Source organism: Mesoplodon bidens, assembly GCF_964165515.1.
Source record: "Mesoplodon bidens genome assembly, chromosome: 7".
NCBI lineage: Eukaryota > Metazoa > Chordata > Mammalia > Artiodactyla > Ziphiidae > Mesoplodon > Mesoplodon bidens.
The window spans coordinates 55130557-55144997 of record NC_138164.1 but is presented as its reverse complement, the minus strand read 5'-3'; the positions used below and the strand labels follow the sequence as shown (position 1 = coordinate 55144997).

Here is a 14441-nt window from a genome sequence, read left to right as displayed (position 1 = left end):
GCGTCACACCAGAGGGATGATAAGGGAACTGTGATAGTGGAGTGTCGAGAAGGCTCATGGGTGCCTTATACTTGCAGTCCTGCCCCAGCTGGGGGACCACAGTGTTTTGAAGACCGTGGTCCCGCAGATCCTTAAGGGGCAACACTTCCTCTTCTCATCAACCCTGACTCTTCCATTCTGTCCCTCAACCCAACAGACAGTTATTAAGTGCCAGGCACTATGCCAGGTGCTGGGGGGCTCCTGATCCTGTAGGCAAGGCCAAGAGTGTGGGTGTCCCAGGTGTACTCTGGAAGAAGCCTGGGGAGAAAGGATGGGCCAGACTTGCTTTTGGTTACCCTGAGTGTTTTTGGAGCTCAAGACAGTTCTGTTAGCAAGAATGTCCTGGCCAGCAGGCCACTCACCACATTGGTTTCCTACATGGCCCTGACCCACTCCACAGGACTCCGCCCAGTGTTCAGATGTTTGGGGAGACTTTTTAGCCACTTCGAGGTCCACGCCTGAGAGCTGGAGGTGAAACTGCTCCCTGTGGGCAGCCTTCCGGAGCGTGCGGATGGCCTTCCGGAGCCGCTTCTCTGTTCGCTTTATGATGCAACTCAGATCACAAGAGGCTGCAGAAACGAGAGGGACAGCAGTGGAGGGGTCAGGCTGCAGCATGTGAGCATGTCCAGATCAACTGCAGGACCCACAAACACCCACAGCTCCCTGTGCACAGCATGGGGAGAGGCCTGGAGCTAGGCACCTAGCAGGCTGGGCAGCATTCAATTCAAACAGAAATTTGTTGACCAAAATGGTAGCTTTGGGTTTTGATGAAGCAGATAAAATCATCAGGTTCCAAACCAATTCAGTTTAGTTTGGGGGTGAAAAAAAACAGGAGATACTTCAGTGGTTGCACTATCTCCGCACCCCACCCCACCCCACGCAAAAATGATGAAAAGTGAAAGGCAAAGAAATAAGGAGCAAGCTGTGAGAAGTCTGGCACCACAGACTGTTTTCAAACCAACCTGTCACCTCCTTTTGGTTAGTTTCAAGCTCAAACTCAACAGTGATAAACATTTCCTTAGGGGTGCTCGGTCGTCCGGGGGCTCCCGGGACTTGCTTGCCAGAGCTGCATGTAAGGTTTGCGTAGCGGAAGCTCTCTTTTACTGAGCTGTGCTTCTCTGTATGAAGAAACAAAATTATCGGAAGCCAAATCCTGGCAAAGCACTCAGCTGAACATTCGCTACAACTCTGTAAACATTTCATTAGAACAACTCTCAAGGGACTAGATGATTAACTCCATATGCCAAGACGCTGCAAGCCCTCAGCTAGGAGCATGATGACACTTTAATCCTGAAGAACCAGTATTGCCACCTATATAACTTTACAATTTAGCTCTTGAAACTTATTTTCATGAATAAATGCTGGATGTTTCCAACTGACCGGCCACATCTGTGGAAGATGGGGACCAAAGATTGTCTTGCATTCCTGACTGGTAATTTGTTAAGGTGCGTTCATGTTCTCACAGTTGGTTTCTTTAAAGCTGGACTATGATGTCTCAAGCAGGGGCTGAGGGGCTTCAAGTAAGGAACGAGCACAGGAGTAGAAAGGAAATTAACTCCTGCTTTCAGGCAAACTGACCTTGGAGTAATTCCAACCCAAAGGGAAAGCTGGAAAGCACATCAACAATGATGGCTCATTTTGAAATAAACAGGAGCAATAAATGGCACAAAGAATCAACAGAACCAAACAATATCATGAAGGCATGTAGGATGGGAGTGAAAGTGTTATGTAAGGCAGGGCTTTGTGCATCCTCATTCCTGACTTTGGCCATCACTCCTCCCTCCATGGCTTCCAGGGAATCTTTTTTTTTTTTTTTTGCGGTACGCGGGCCTCTCACTGTCGTGGCCTCTCCCGCTGCAGAGCACAGGCTCCAGATGCGCAGGCTCAGCGGCCATGGCTCACGGGCCCAGCCGCTCCGTGGCACGTGGGATCCTCCCGGACAGGGGCATGAACCCGTGTCCCCTGCATCAGCAGGCGGACTCTCAACCACTGCGCCACCAGGGAAGCCCCCTCCAGTGACTCTTTTAACTAATGATTGTTAACCAGAACCAAAGAGCAGGTCCGCATACCATCCACACAATTAACTAATCTTACTTTATTGAACTGAAGAATTCTCTGTATCGTGCTCTTCTCTAACATTATAAGGATGTTCAAATCAGCAGGTCATCAGGACCAAAGGAAGGAGAAGGCAAACTAATTTTTCCCTAAAGATCTATCTTAACCCTTTCAAAAGGCTAACTTCACATCTCAAACTGAACAGATGCTCATTCTGAAGCTGTTTTCCTTTCCATTTTTCCATATCTATTTTTTAAACTTTTTATTTTGAAATAAGCTTAGATGTATAGAAAAGTTGCTAAGAGAGTACTCAGAGTTCCCATATACTCTTCACCCAGTGTCCCCTAATGTTAACATCTTACATTTACATGTATCTTTATCAAAACTAAGAAATTAACATTAGTACAATACCATTAAGTGAACTAAAGACCAAATCTTTTTTTTTTTTTTTTTTTTTTTTTTGCGGTACACGGGCCTCTCACTGTTGTGGCCTCTCCCGTTGCGGAGCACAGGCTCCGGACACGCAGGCTCAGTGGCCATGGCTCACGGGCCCAGCCACTCTGCGGCATGTGGGATCCTCCCGGACCGGGGCACGAACCCGTGTCCCCTGCATCGGCAGGCAGACTCTCTACCACTGTGCCACCAAGGAAGCCCCCAAATCTATTTTTAAATAATTCTTTCCCCTCTGATTAAAAGTATAAATGCTCACTGTGGGGAATGTGGAAAATGCAGGAAAAAAATTAAAATCACTCATCATCCTTCCACCCACATATAACCCACTAATAAGGACATGGTGAGTTTTCTTTGTTCTTCTTCTACTCACGCTTTTTCTTATACAATTTAGGTCGTATTAGATATACACAATGTTACTCTCTCTTTTTCCAGCTTAGCATTATAACATTTTCTAATGTCATTAAACATTCTTTGAAAACCCATAATTAATAGCTGCATAATATTCCATCAAATGGAGGTGCCCAAATTAATCTTGGTTAGTTACTTAAAATAGGCAGTCAAATGTGACTAGAGTGATTTTGCATTTATTTGTTTGTACAATTTATTTGAGGGTAGATTGGGGAAAGAACCCTCCCTAATACATGACTCCTGATTTTTTTTTTATTCACTAAAATTATTCTATGAAATAATACTGGAAATGTGAGCTGGGGAAGAAAGAGGAATGCTGGATTCTGCTCTTTTCATAAGGCCAGGTCTACTTGGAGAGTATTTGTTCTGCTGAAGCCAAATGGCATCACTGCCTCCAAAAACTAAATCCAGCAGGAAAGCTGGATATTACACCAAAGATTACCCTTTCTGAGCCAAACCTTTTTTTCATTTCTTTGGATTCGGATTTTGGATTATTTTAAGGAAACTCTAAGGTCTAGAAAATTTAACCCAGTATGATCACAAATTACTAATGCAACTTAAGCCCTCATTGATTCCTATTAACTCACGGCTTTCCCCAGAGCTTTACTCTTTGTACCCCGCAAAGGAAACCCTGAAGTATAACTCCAGAAGCATACGGAGATGCCAGGTGAGGCTCTTCTTCATCTTGTGAAGAGAGTCCACAGAGATTCTAAACTGTTTGATCCCATCTGAATGGCTCGGCTCATTACAGGCCCCTTTCCCACCATGCAGGCAAGCTCCCTGCACCAGCCATCTGATTCCATACCTGGTAGTACTGGTCGCAGACCCTCGGGAAACAGATCAGCCTTTTTCAAACTACACTTGCCTTCATTTAGCTTAAAGGTTACACTTGTCCTGACGGTGGCGACATCTTCAGAAAGAAACAAGTGAGAGATGTTACCTTCAGAGGCAAAGGAATGGAAACACCAGTGGGTAATGGAGAGCTGTCCATTGCTGGAAGTACACCCTGAGCCCCTCTCTTATGCTGAGACCAAGAAAGTTTGGGATTGGGGAGCGCCCATTCCCTTGGACTGGGGGCACCAGGAGCCTCCTAAGAGTTACACTTATCGCTCCATCTGAGATGAATCCAGGGCTCAAACATAACTAAGGAAGGGCCAAAAACAGCCTCAACGGTGAGATGAAAAATGAGGTCATTTCTGTGCCTTTCCAAGAAGGAAGGCCAGAATCCCCCAGTTCAAATTTGAGCAAGACAGCTGAGGGAAATGGAAGGGCAGATTCTCCTAAATAAAGCCTGTCCTGGGAGGACAGGGCTGAGGGAGCCACCATGCCAGACAAGGATGGCACTCACTAAACGTGGCTAGGATTTTCAGGGTCTGTGAGGGAGCAAGTCCTACTTTGAGGGCCCCATATGGAAAATTCTGTTCTCCTTCCATGGTCAGTCTTAAGCATGTTAGGCTCTGGAGCCAATGACCAGGATTCAAATTCCAGCCCTTCGACTTGTGATGAGAACTTGAGCAAGGTACTTAGTCTCCCTAAGCCTCAGTCTTCTCATCTGTAAAACAGACATAATTACAGTCCTTACATTACTGGGCTGTTGTGAGGATTAATGAGATAATGCAAAACAAAAAATGTTTAGCCTACTGTCTGGTACATAGTAAGAACTGAATAACTGTTAACTATTTGCTTGCTCACCTTACGGTGGCCTTAATCTCCAAGTGATCATCACTACGAGTTTTGGTGAAACAGACTGTGACGTCCCCTCTGGCTGGGTCCAAACATCAGACAAGAGGGGCAGTGAAGGATAGTGCTTAAGACTCTGGACCCAAAATGCCTGGTCAAAATCCTGGCTCCACTATTTCCTATCTGAGTCACTCTGGATATGTTACTTCACCTCTCTGAACCTCAGTTTCTTCATCTGGTTAATGAGGATAACAGTAAAATTGCCACAGAGGGCTGTAGTGTGGATTAAATCAGCTAATACATGTAACACAGTGGCCGGCATGTTTTAACTGCTCCATCAATTCACACGGGCTGTTATTATCATGCTTTGCATCTCTATCTTTGCTTATATACATAATATGGACATCACGAACCATCTCCTTATTCAGATGTTCACATGACAACATCACAGATGTTTGTCTAAATCTGGGAGGACAAGGCCTCTTAAAAGCTCTAAATGTTCTTCTTTGTCTTTTGATAAAGGGTTTGGGCCCCTTTCCCTGGTCAGAATCCTTGCTCCCCTTGTCATGTCCCTGTCTCCACTGATGCCATGTGCCCCAAGCCCACATTTCCTGCCGAGCCTCTGAGGTGCTCTATGGTACAGGGAGTTGGGAAGACCTGCGTCTCCTGGTCCCAGAGCTACGTGGGCCTCTGCCCAATATGATGACCCACCAGGGCTGCACGGAGCCTTCTGGCACTCAATGGACACTCAATAAGTGTCTGTTATGTGGCGAGTCAGATCGCAGGCACCAAGGCTACAGGTAAGAGCATCCTGTAACGTGCTTGCGGCATCAAAGAGATTAGGAGAAAAGAAAACAAAGCCAATGCCCAAGAACAGTATCCCACAAATGAAGCCCATGGAACACGGTGAGCCCCAGAGACAACACGCAGGTTTGGTAATTACCCCCGAAAGCAGAGTCATTTGATTTTTGCTGTTTGCTCCTGAGAGGAGAGGAAGAGCCGCAGGTGACAGAATAGGCCTCTTGCAGTCCTGACAGACAGAATGTGGATCGTCAGCAGGTAAGCAAGGTTACAGTCTCTCCCGGTGGCAGCTCAAGTCACCCGCAACCCCACTCCACGTGAACCCCAGAATACAGGGTCTCAGAGCATGGGCCTCCATTGGTCAGGGGGCAGCTGGTCAAAGACCTGGAAGCCCTTTGAAGCCATCTAACACCTGAAGGCCAGGAAGGCCTGGCCCTGGCATGAGGACCTGCCCCAGGGCCTGGGACCCACTCACCTGAAGAGAGGTGAATGCCAGAGAGACATCTGAGGAAGCACCTGTCTCCTCCACCACTCTTACCACACTGCAGGGACACGTGGGGTGATACGCTAGTGGGCAGGACCCCCTCCACTTCTAGACAGGACAAAATACAGACACTTACAGAGAGAGAAGGTATGACAAGGACGGCTGAGTCCCATGCGTCAAAGGCCCCAAGAAGAGAAGGTAGTGCCGACGAACAGCACATAACACAGACACCATGTTTATTCCCCCCAGGGTAAAGGAGTGCCTTGTACTCTATTCTTTTCATGCAGAAAAGCGACCAGGAAAACAGAAGTGAGTTCCAACCTACGCAGAAGCACAGAAGGAAACGCCGAAGGGCTTGCAAAGTATCTCCTGTTTTTGAAGGATTTAAAGAACGGCTGCTGCAGCTCGGGGGAGGAGAATTCAGTGGAGGACTGGTCAGCTGCACTCTGGGTCCAGTGGGACCAGTGGGACGTGGGAGAGTGCTGCTGGGCCAGCGGTGAGCCCGTGCAGTGAGCCCGAGCCTCGGCGCCTCTTACCCACACAGTCTTTTTTATTCCAGTGGAGCTTGTGTGCAGAGTGGCACCGGCATTCGTAGCTGCCCACGGTGTTCACGCAGACCTGCTGACAGCCTCCATTGTTGACGCTGCACTCATTGGTGTCTGTGGAGCAAAACGCTCTCCTGTCACAGCAGCCCATTGCTGACCTGGCTGACACTATCCCTCCATTGAGGAAGGAGCAGGAGGCGAGTCGCACAGCTGAAGCTCACTGAACTAAGGGAAGGTGCTGACCGCCTTCAGAATGTGCACTTGGCACGAGCTGACCCACTCCCCAGTCAGTGGTCTTCCTGGCATGAGCCTCACCAGCATGGTCTCAAGTTCCATTCTTTTTTTTTTTTTTTTTTTTTTTTTTTGCGGTATGTGGGCCTCTCACTGTTGTGGCCTCTCCCGTCGCGGAGCACAGGCTCCGGACGCACAGGCTCAGCGGCCATGGCTCACGGGCCCAGCCGCTCTGCAGCATGTGGGATCTTCCCGGACCGGGGCACGAATCCGTGTCCCCTGAATCGGCAGGCGGACTCTCAACCACTGCGCCACCAGGGAAGCCCTCAAGTTCCATTCTTGACCAAACATTTCCACCAGTAAGAACACTCAGAAGGGGTCACACTCTATTTTCAGGTGTCAAATTCAGACACTGCACAGGCTTCCAGTTTAAAACTCCACCATCCTCCTGGGCTACATCCCAAGAGAGACAGAGAGAGTTAGGATTCCCCACTTGGCAGTTCATATAGTTGGGATATAGATAAGAAAAATGACTTGCACTAATCCCCATCAACTTGAAACTGAGTCCAGGTCAGAAGGTGACTCCAACTAAAACCCAAATACACGTCCATATTCAGGGAATATTTTCTTGGGGTTTCTTGATGGACTGGAAGGGCATGTGTTCAGCCATGCCAGGGATGTGTTGAAAAGGAGAAGAGAAACAACACTATCTACAGCAAATCACTATTATCCATTCTTCTTAAGGACACAGGAAACAAGGATTGGGTAGGAAGTACTAAAGCCAGTGGTTCCCACATCCTCAGATCCCCAAAATCACCCTGAAGCCCTAGACTTTTAGAATAAGAATCAGAATCTGTGTTCTCAAAGATTGCTGAATGAATCTGATGATTAGAGAGAGTAGAGTAATGCCAAATCTGACTAAAGCCATAGTCTACTTAGCTGTAAGGTCATGAGACATCAGAACATGTTGCTGCAAGGGCTCAGAGCAGGGAGACAGAGTCCATGGTCCCACTTCCAGCTCAGAGACCTGCACAAAGACCAGCTCAAAGAGCTCAAACCAAGCTCCGCAGCCGGTTCCTATGCACAGCAGGGCTGTGGAATCGGTTGGTGCACTGCCAAACCTCTCCGAGGGCAGTGACTTTACTATCTTGGGAGGTTCCAGCGGACAGGGCACCAGCTCCTGAGAGACCCACCCACTGTCTGAGTACAACTGTATCAATAAAGTCCATAAAGAATTCACAGCTGAAAGAGCTCACCTCTTCTCGCTGCTCCATTTCACACCTGATGAGTTAAAGGGATCAATGTGGGACGATCTCCCATAGCAGCTGCTTCCCTCAAGTCGATGGACTCCCTACTACTGTATAGGGCCTGGTATGTCCGGTTCAGCCCCCAAGGTAGAAAAACTGGCCCTGATCTGGGGAAACCTTAGGAGTAAGGCCCAGTCTCATCCGACTCTAGAGGGATTCCACTCACCTCCACAGTGGGTAAAGCCATAGAGGGTGTACCCTTTGTTGCAAGCACATGCAAACGTGCCAGGGTGGTTGATGCAGCTGTGGTCACAGGTCCTATCCAAAGAGCATTCATCCACATCTGTAATTGTCAAAGGGAGAGGGGAGGTGAAACCAACTCTGAGGGACAGTGGAGAGAAGAACACACTTATAAGAACACCAGTTGCTGACCAATAACAAAAACAACAAAGTGAAAATTATCTATCAGTTCTCCCTGCTCACTTGCATTAAACAAAGTGTTGAGCAGCCCACAATAAGTATACTCACAGCCAGGACCCTTATTTCCAAATTCTGTTGCACACTGCACTTGCCTAAAAGCTCAGTTGGTCTCTCTCACCCATGCTTATCTGCAGGGTTGAATAATTTAAAATATTTAAATGAAGTCAAACGAGATAACATAACTAAAAGGGCTTTGTAAACTATTAGGGTGCTGCCTGTGCATTATTACTGTTCTATTACTAATTGGTAAAGGAGCAATAGTAATTTTATAAGCTATGGCCAATTAAAAGGAGAAAACACTTGAGCTGGAGATAAATCTAGCTCCTATCTCTTTTGGGTCTTGCCAGAATTCATCTTCTGGCCCCAGGAGGCCAGTTGATCCTGGGTTTTAATGCCCTCTGCACTAAAAGAATGCATTAACATTAACATCCTCAGTAATTTTCTATTGCAGACACTGAAATGTGGTGCTTAAGCACCAAACAGGATCCTCTTGGCCAATCCCTTGGCTTTGTTCCTCCCCCATGGTTCAGTCCCAGGGGGCCCCTCCCTCCCCGGTTCAGCATGAAGGCATCCTTGGCTGCAGTTGAGGTCATGGAAACTAGCCTCAGGAGGCTGTATTTGTCAGTCTAATCATCTCTTCTTCCCTGGTCTGGTTCTTACATCTTTCCTGTACACTAGAACCTCAGTGCTTCACTTCCTCAACTCTTTGGAAGATTTTAACAGAGTTATGACTTGTTTCTCCAAATGGATAAATCAGGACCAGCACAGGACTCAGTGGAAGCCAACTAGACCATTGCTAGATCCCTTTTCAACACCAAACGTGCCACGAGAAACTATGTTAATAAAAAACAAACATTTGGAAGGAACCGGAGGAATGAAAAACATGAAATAAAGAAGGGCAAAATCTTACAAAACCTCTTCATCCGTAACTTTTCCCAGAAATCCTGACAATTTCTTTAGTAAGTTTGTTCTGTGTAAATATTTGTTCTACCAAGACTGATCAGTGAAAAATGAGAAAAAGTCCACTTCTTCTGTAGTAATTGATATCATTCTATGAATTCTTTTATTAATATCAGCCAGTTACCGAGAAAGTGGGCTCATTCAGTAGCTGACTTTGGCTGCTCACAACAGGCTTTTGCTTTGTCAAAAATAAGCAGATCGCTTTTCTAATTCCTTTTTAATGTGTTTACACAGCTTAAATAGTATTTCTTGCTCTATACATTATGACACATTATGTGGAACAGCAAATTTTCCTTCCAAGTCAAACAGAAGAAAACTATGCAGTAGTCATCTAGAGTGAACTCGCTGAATTTAAAGGGGTGTGAAGGGCTTCCCTGGTGGCGCAGTGGTTGAGAATCTGCCTGCCAATGCAGGGGACACGGGTTCAAGCCCTGGTCTGGGAAGATCCCACATGCTGCGGAGCAACTAGGCCCGTGAGCCACAACTACTGAGCCTGCATGTCTGGAGCCTGTGCTCCGCAACAAGAGAGGCCACAATAGTGAGAGGCCCGCGCACCGCAATGAAGAGTGGCCCCCGCTTGCTGCAACTAGAGAAAGCCCTCGCACAGAAACAAAGACCCAACACAGCCAAAAATAAAATAAATTAAAAGTATAAAAAATAAATAAATAAAGGTGTGTGAAGTGTCTGACAAATTATATACCAAGAAGAAAAAACAAAGAGAGAAACCTAATTCACACCGTAAGATTATAAAAAGGTAATGGTGCATCTTTATTATATGAAGTGAAATCAGATATTATTTTCTGATTTTGATTTAATTCTGGGATTTCTAACAAAATAAGTTAGGCTGTTCTTATTCTCAGCAATGGATCAGAAATAAATGACAGCACATCTTTCCTGAGAGTTTCTTTCTATATATCAGTGGGGCATAAAATGTATGATGCCCCCAACCCAGAACAGCTTATCACTGTGCAAAACACTTATTAATATCAACAACTGCTACCCAGAGAAGTTCCCTTGCTGCGCCCCTTATATGGGAAGGATGTGTCTGAGAAGGGGTCTGAAATCCTGCCCAAGGACTGCCCAGCCTTTCCTCCACTTAATCCCCTCCCTCACCCCTACCCTTTCCCCAAACACCAAAGGCTGGTCATTTAAACAAGGCCTATAAGGAAGGGACCAACTGGTTGACCCCAGCTTTTTGCTGAGAAAAGGTATGTTAACTAAATCAACATCTTTTTGTCACCAAATTTTGTTAGAAAATCCATAACATTAAAGGGAATTTTAGAAAGGGAAAATTATTCATAATTTCAACACCCTAATGCAACCCTGCTTGCATTCTGTGATCCATTCCATTTCTAGCAGCAAGCTCCGCTGTAATCACACCACATGGGTTCACTGAGGTGATCTCTAATCATTAACAGCTTAATTTCCAAAATATACCTGTGAGCTACCTCAGTGTTTTTATTTTACTTAACAGATGAAGTAAGTGAAGCACAGGGTGGAGGTTGGATTAATGACTCCGTAGAGAAGCCCAGCGAGCCAGTCTCTGCCCGAGCAGGGTTTCATCTTCTCCAATCCAACCAGTGGGCATTACACAGCACAGCTAGCTATGTTTCAGCACATACCTTGGCAAGACTTCTCATCTGTTAATAATTTAAATCCCTTTTTGCAGCTGCAGTCAAAACTGCCCACGGTGTTTTTGCAGAAATGATCGCAACCTCCATTGCACGTCTGGCACTCATCAATATCTGTAACAGTCAAGCATCGGCAAATCAGACAGCGATACTTGCCTCGTTATCCACAAATCCCTGAAGTGCTATTGTGTGTGCTTCATTATTCTCTGAAACAAAACAGACCCATAAAAGCATTTAAGGATGTTTGCTGATGTTTTTAAACTTACACACGTTCTCTTGTCTGGCTTAACCCATTTTGAAAGACAAGTGCCTGGTCCCCTGGAGAACTCTGACTTACACTGCCCCTCCCTTGACTAGCATTAAGGAAACAAGCTGGGGGAAAGAACAGTGATGTCCTATTATATTCTCATCCTTGCACAAGTCTCTCAAGATAAGATGGCTTCCTTTCCTATACTTCCCATTCCAGTTTAATGATTAAAGTAATAAGGAACTAAAATATTTGTTTTGGCAAATTACACCACGATCAAATAGCCTCAATGCTTTTAAGTGATTTCTGATACTCAATTAATTTTATCTTTTCTCAGTTTCAACTGGTAACTGGTTATCTGCTTTTTTATCACGTTAAAGAACTAAGCCTTTGTACTCTGGCCCATGAAATACTAGGTCATCGGGGTCTCTATTCATTAGTACAAGTTAATCGTACAGTTATTCATTGTTCTCTGGATAACAATCTTGGCTGTTATTTATATAATAATCTCTAGATTGTTATTTATGATATGATGATATTATCTCCTGCAAATGAATGTTCCCTTGAACAACTGCTTTCTTCTAATAAGGCCACTGCCTGAAATGGATCATTTGATGTTTGTAGAAGCTGACCTTCTCAACAGTTAGTGTAATTAAGCTGGTTCTAATTAAGCTTACTCAGTTATAACCTTCTACTAGCCCAGGGAAGAAAAGCTTCCTTTTGATCAATATGAATCATAAGCAAATCTGGAGTCACTCAGGAGGTGTGGAGGGGAAGAGCTGCCTTTACTCCCACACATTAGCCGCATGGAGAGGCACAGGCTACCTTTACAGGTCTTCCCATCCAACTGGAGACTGAATCCAATGGGACAACTGCAATGAACACCTGTCGAAGTATCCTTACAGGTGCGATCACAGCCTCCATTGTTGACAGCACACGTTTCTGCCAAGGAGGTAAGAAAAAGGCAGTTAGTTTCCTAACGAAGTGCTCACACAGCTGGGAAAAAAGGGGTATTGGTGCAGTGTTAATACTTGACAAAAATTCATGAAAGTCAGGAAGCATGTGGGGTCCTCATGGTCATATCCCAAGCCTCTGCCACCCACAGGTGAGTTAGAGGGAGAACAGGGGCAGCTCCTCCCTGCACCCATCTAAATAAGTGACATCTCCCGAGGAAGCCTGACAGGGTGAGAGAGGGGGAAAGATGCCTCTTCCAACCTGCTGAGCCTTTTTAGTGGCAGATTTGAAGCCACTAAAAGTTCCTGTTGATCGATAGCCAGTGACCTGCAAGTATGAGCACATCTAGCAGCCTAGATGTGAATGCAGAACAGAGCAAAGGGGGATGTTCCTTCCTTTATCCTGAACCTTCTCTATTCACCACGTGTAATGGGCAAAGCAAGAGAGGGTAAACATTGCCCACGCCACCCATTCCCTTGCTGCAGACCAATGACTTCCTCCTGGCAACTGCCAAGTAACTCAGATTAGAAGTTTACCTTTCCTTGAAAGGAGAAAGACCTGTCATAGTTACATGAAAAAGCAGCCGCAGTTGTTAAATCATATCTATAGAGATGAAGAACAACAAGCTAATGGCCTTCTATTTCTGTATATCATGCATGAATTCCAAGTAATACACAAATGTTATTCAACATTCATTCAACAGTTAGCACTTAGGCATCCAGAAACTGATTTTACTTCCATAGCTACCTCTGTAAAGCCTTGGGGGCGGGGGGGGGGGGGTAAACTTAATTCTGATTAAATATGACAGATAGAACATGTATGTTTATCTCTGTTTCCTCGCCAAAACTCATTAAAATGAGAGTAAATAAATTTTTTAAAATAAAATATAAATCCTGGGCTTCCCTGGTGGCGCAGTGGTTGAGAGTCCGCCTGCCGATGCAGGGGACACGGGTTTGTGCCCCGGTCCGGGAAGATCCCGCATGCCTCGGAGCGGCTGGGCCGGTGAGCCATGGCCGCTGAGCCTGTGCGCCCGGAGCCTGTGCTCCACAACAGGAGAGGCCACAACAGTGAGAGGCCCGCATACCGCAAAAAAAAAATAAATAAATAAAAAATAAAATAAAATAAAATATAAATCCTTAAGGACAAATAAAAGACCATAGATGAAAGATGTCAAATCTTCTGGAAGTGGCATGTCAATGGAGGAACAGTAACTGGCATAGCAGAAAGTTAAACCCTAGCAGTGGGGCTTCCCTGGTGGTACAGTGGTTAAGAATCTGCCTGCCAATTCTGGGGACATGGGTTCGAGCCCTGGTCTGCAAAGATCCTACATGCCACGGAGCAACTATGCCCGTGTGCCACAGCTACCGAGCCTGAGCTCTAGAGCCCGCGAGCCACAACTACTGAGCCCGTGTGCCACAACTGCTGAAGCCCACGCGCTCTAGAGCCCATGCTCCACAGCAAGAGAAGCCACTGCAACAAGAAGCCCATGCACCACAACAAAGAGTAGCTCCTGCTCGCCACAACTAGAGAAAGCCTGCACGTAGCAACGAAGACCCAACACAGCCAAAAATAAATAAAAATAAAATAAATTAATTAAATTTATTTTTTTAAAAAACCTAGCAGTCTGCAGAGTGATGCCAACAAGTGGTAAGCTCATCTGAGCCACAGAATTCTAGAGAGGCTCAGGAACTGGAGGTACTAAAGTTAGTCTAGAGGCAGAGGTGAGGATGGAGTTAAAAATAGGAAGATTGATTGAGAGCCTGTATAACAAATAGGCTCCCAGATCCCCATCTTGATTCCACAGCCCACAGCACATCCCTATTTGGACTAAGGCAGATAAATTTCTTCTCTGGAAAAGGGCACCAGTAACAGCAGAGGAGGCGCTGTCAGGTGAAAGTCTATATGTGAAAAGAGAGATCTCAAACTTTCACCCCCTCTGCACCCCAGTTCCCAGGACACTGGCAGCCAAGCCTAAATCCCCTCATCAGGAGACTGAAGGATTCCTCTCCAGCCAAACTGACCGGCCCAAGTGAAAAGACCTATAGATTCTGTCATTTGAAGATCTCCAAATGAAATGACTAAGCCACTGCCTAGTCAACCAAGCATAAAGCCCACCAGCTGACAGAATATCAAAGTGGCTTTTCAATATTCCACTATTAAATAAGAAAAGTGAGCCAAGGATCACCGGACATTTCCGAAAGGCCTCTATTATGAAATAAACACACC

The 14441-nt window shown here is 45.8% G+C and overlaps 1 protein-coding gene across 1 annotated transcript in view; it reads right to left on the bottom strand.

Annotated features, from left to right (window-relative positions):
- SCUBE2 (signal peptide, CUB domain and EGF like domain containing 2) overlaps nucleotides 1–14441 on the bottom strand; it is a 67291-nt gene that overhangs the window by 29395 nt on the left and 23455 nt on the right. The window contains exons 8-16 of the mRNA XM_081241454.1: nucleotides 12087–12203; nucleotides 11006–11128; nucleotides 8170–8286; nucleotides 6457–6579; nucleotides 5912–6028; nucleotides 5579–5665; nucleotides 3761–3865; nucleotides 1002–1157; nucleotides 402–608 (exon numbers count right to left, since the gene is read on the bottom strand). Of these exons, the coding sequence (XP_081097580.1) occupies nucleotides 402–608; nucleotides 1002–1157; nucleotides 3761–3865; nucleotides 5579–5665; nucleotides 5912–6028; nucleotides 6457–6579; nucleotides 8170–8286; nucleotides 11006–11128; nucleotides 12087–12203 (1152 nt within the window). The remainder of the gene's footprint in view (nucleotides 1–401; nucleotides 609–1001; nucleotides 1158–3760; nucleotides 3866–5578; nucleotides 5666–5911; nucleotides 6029–6456; nucleotides 6580–8169; nucleotides 8287–11005; nucleotides 11129–12086; nucleotides 12204–14441) is intronic.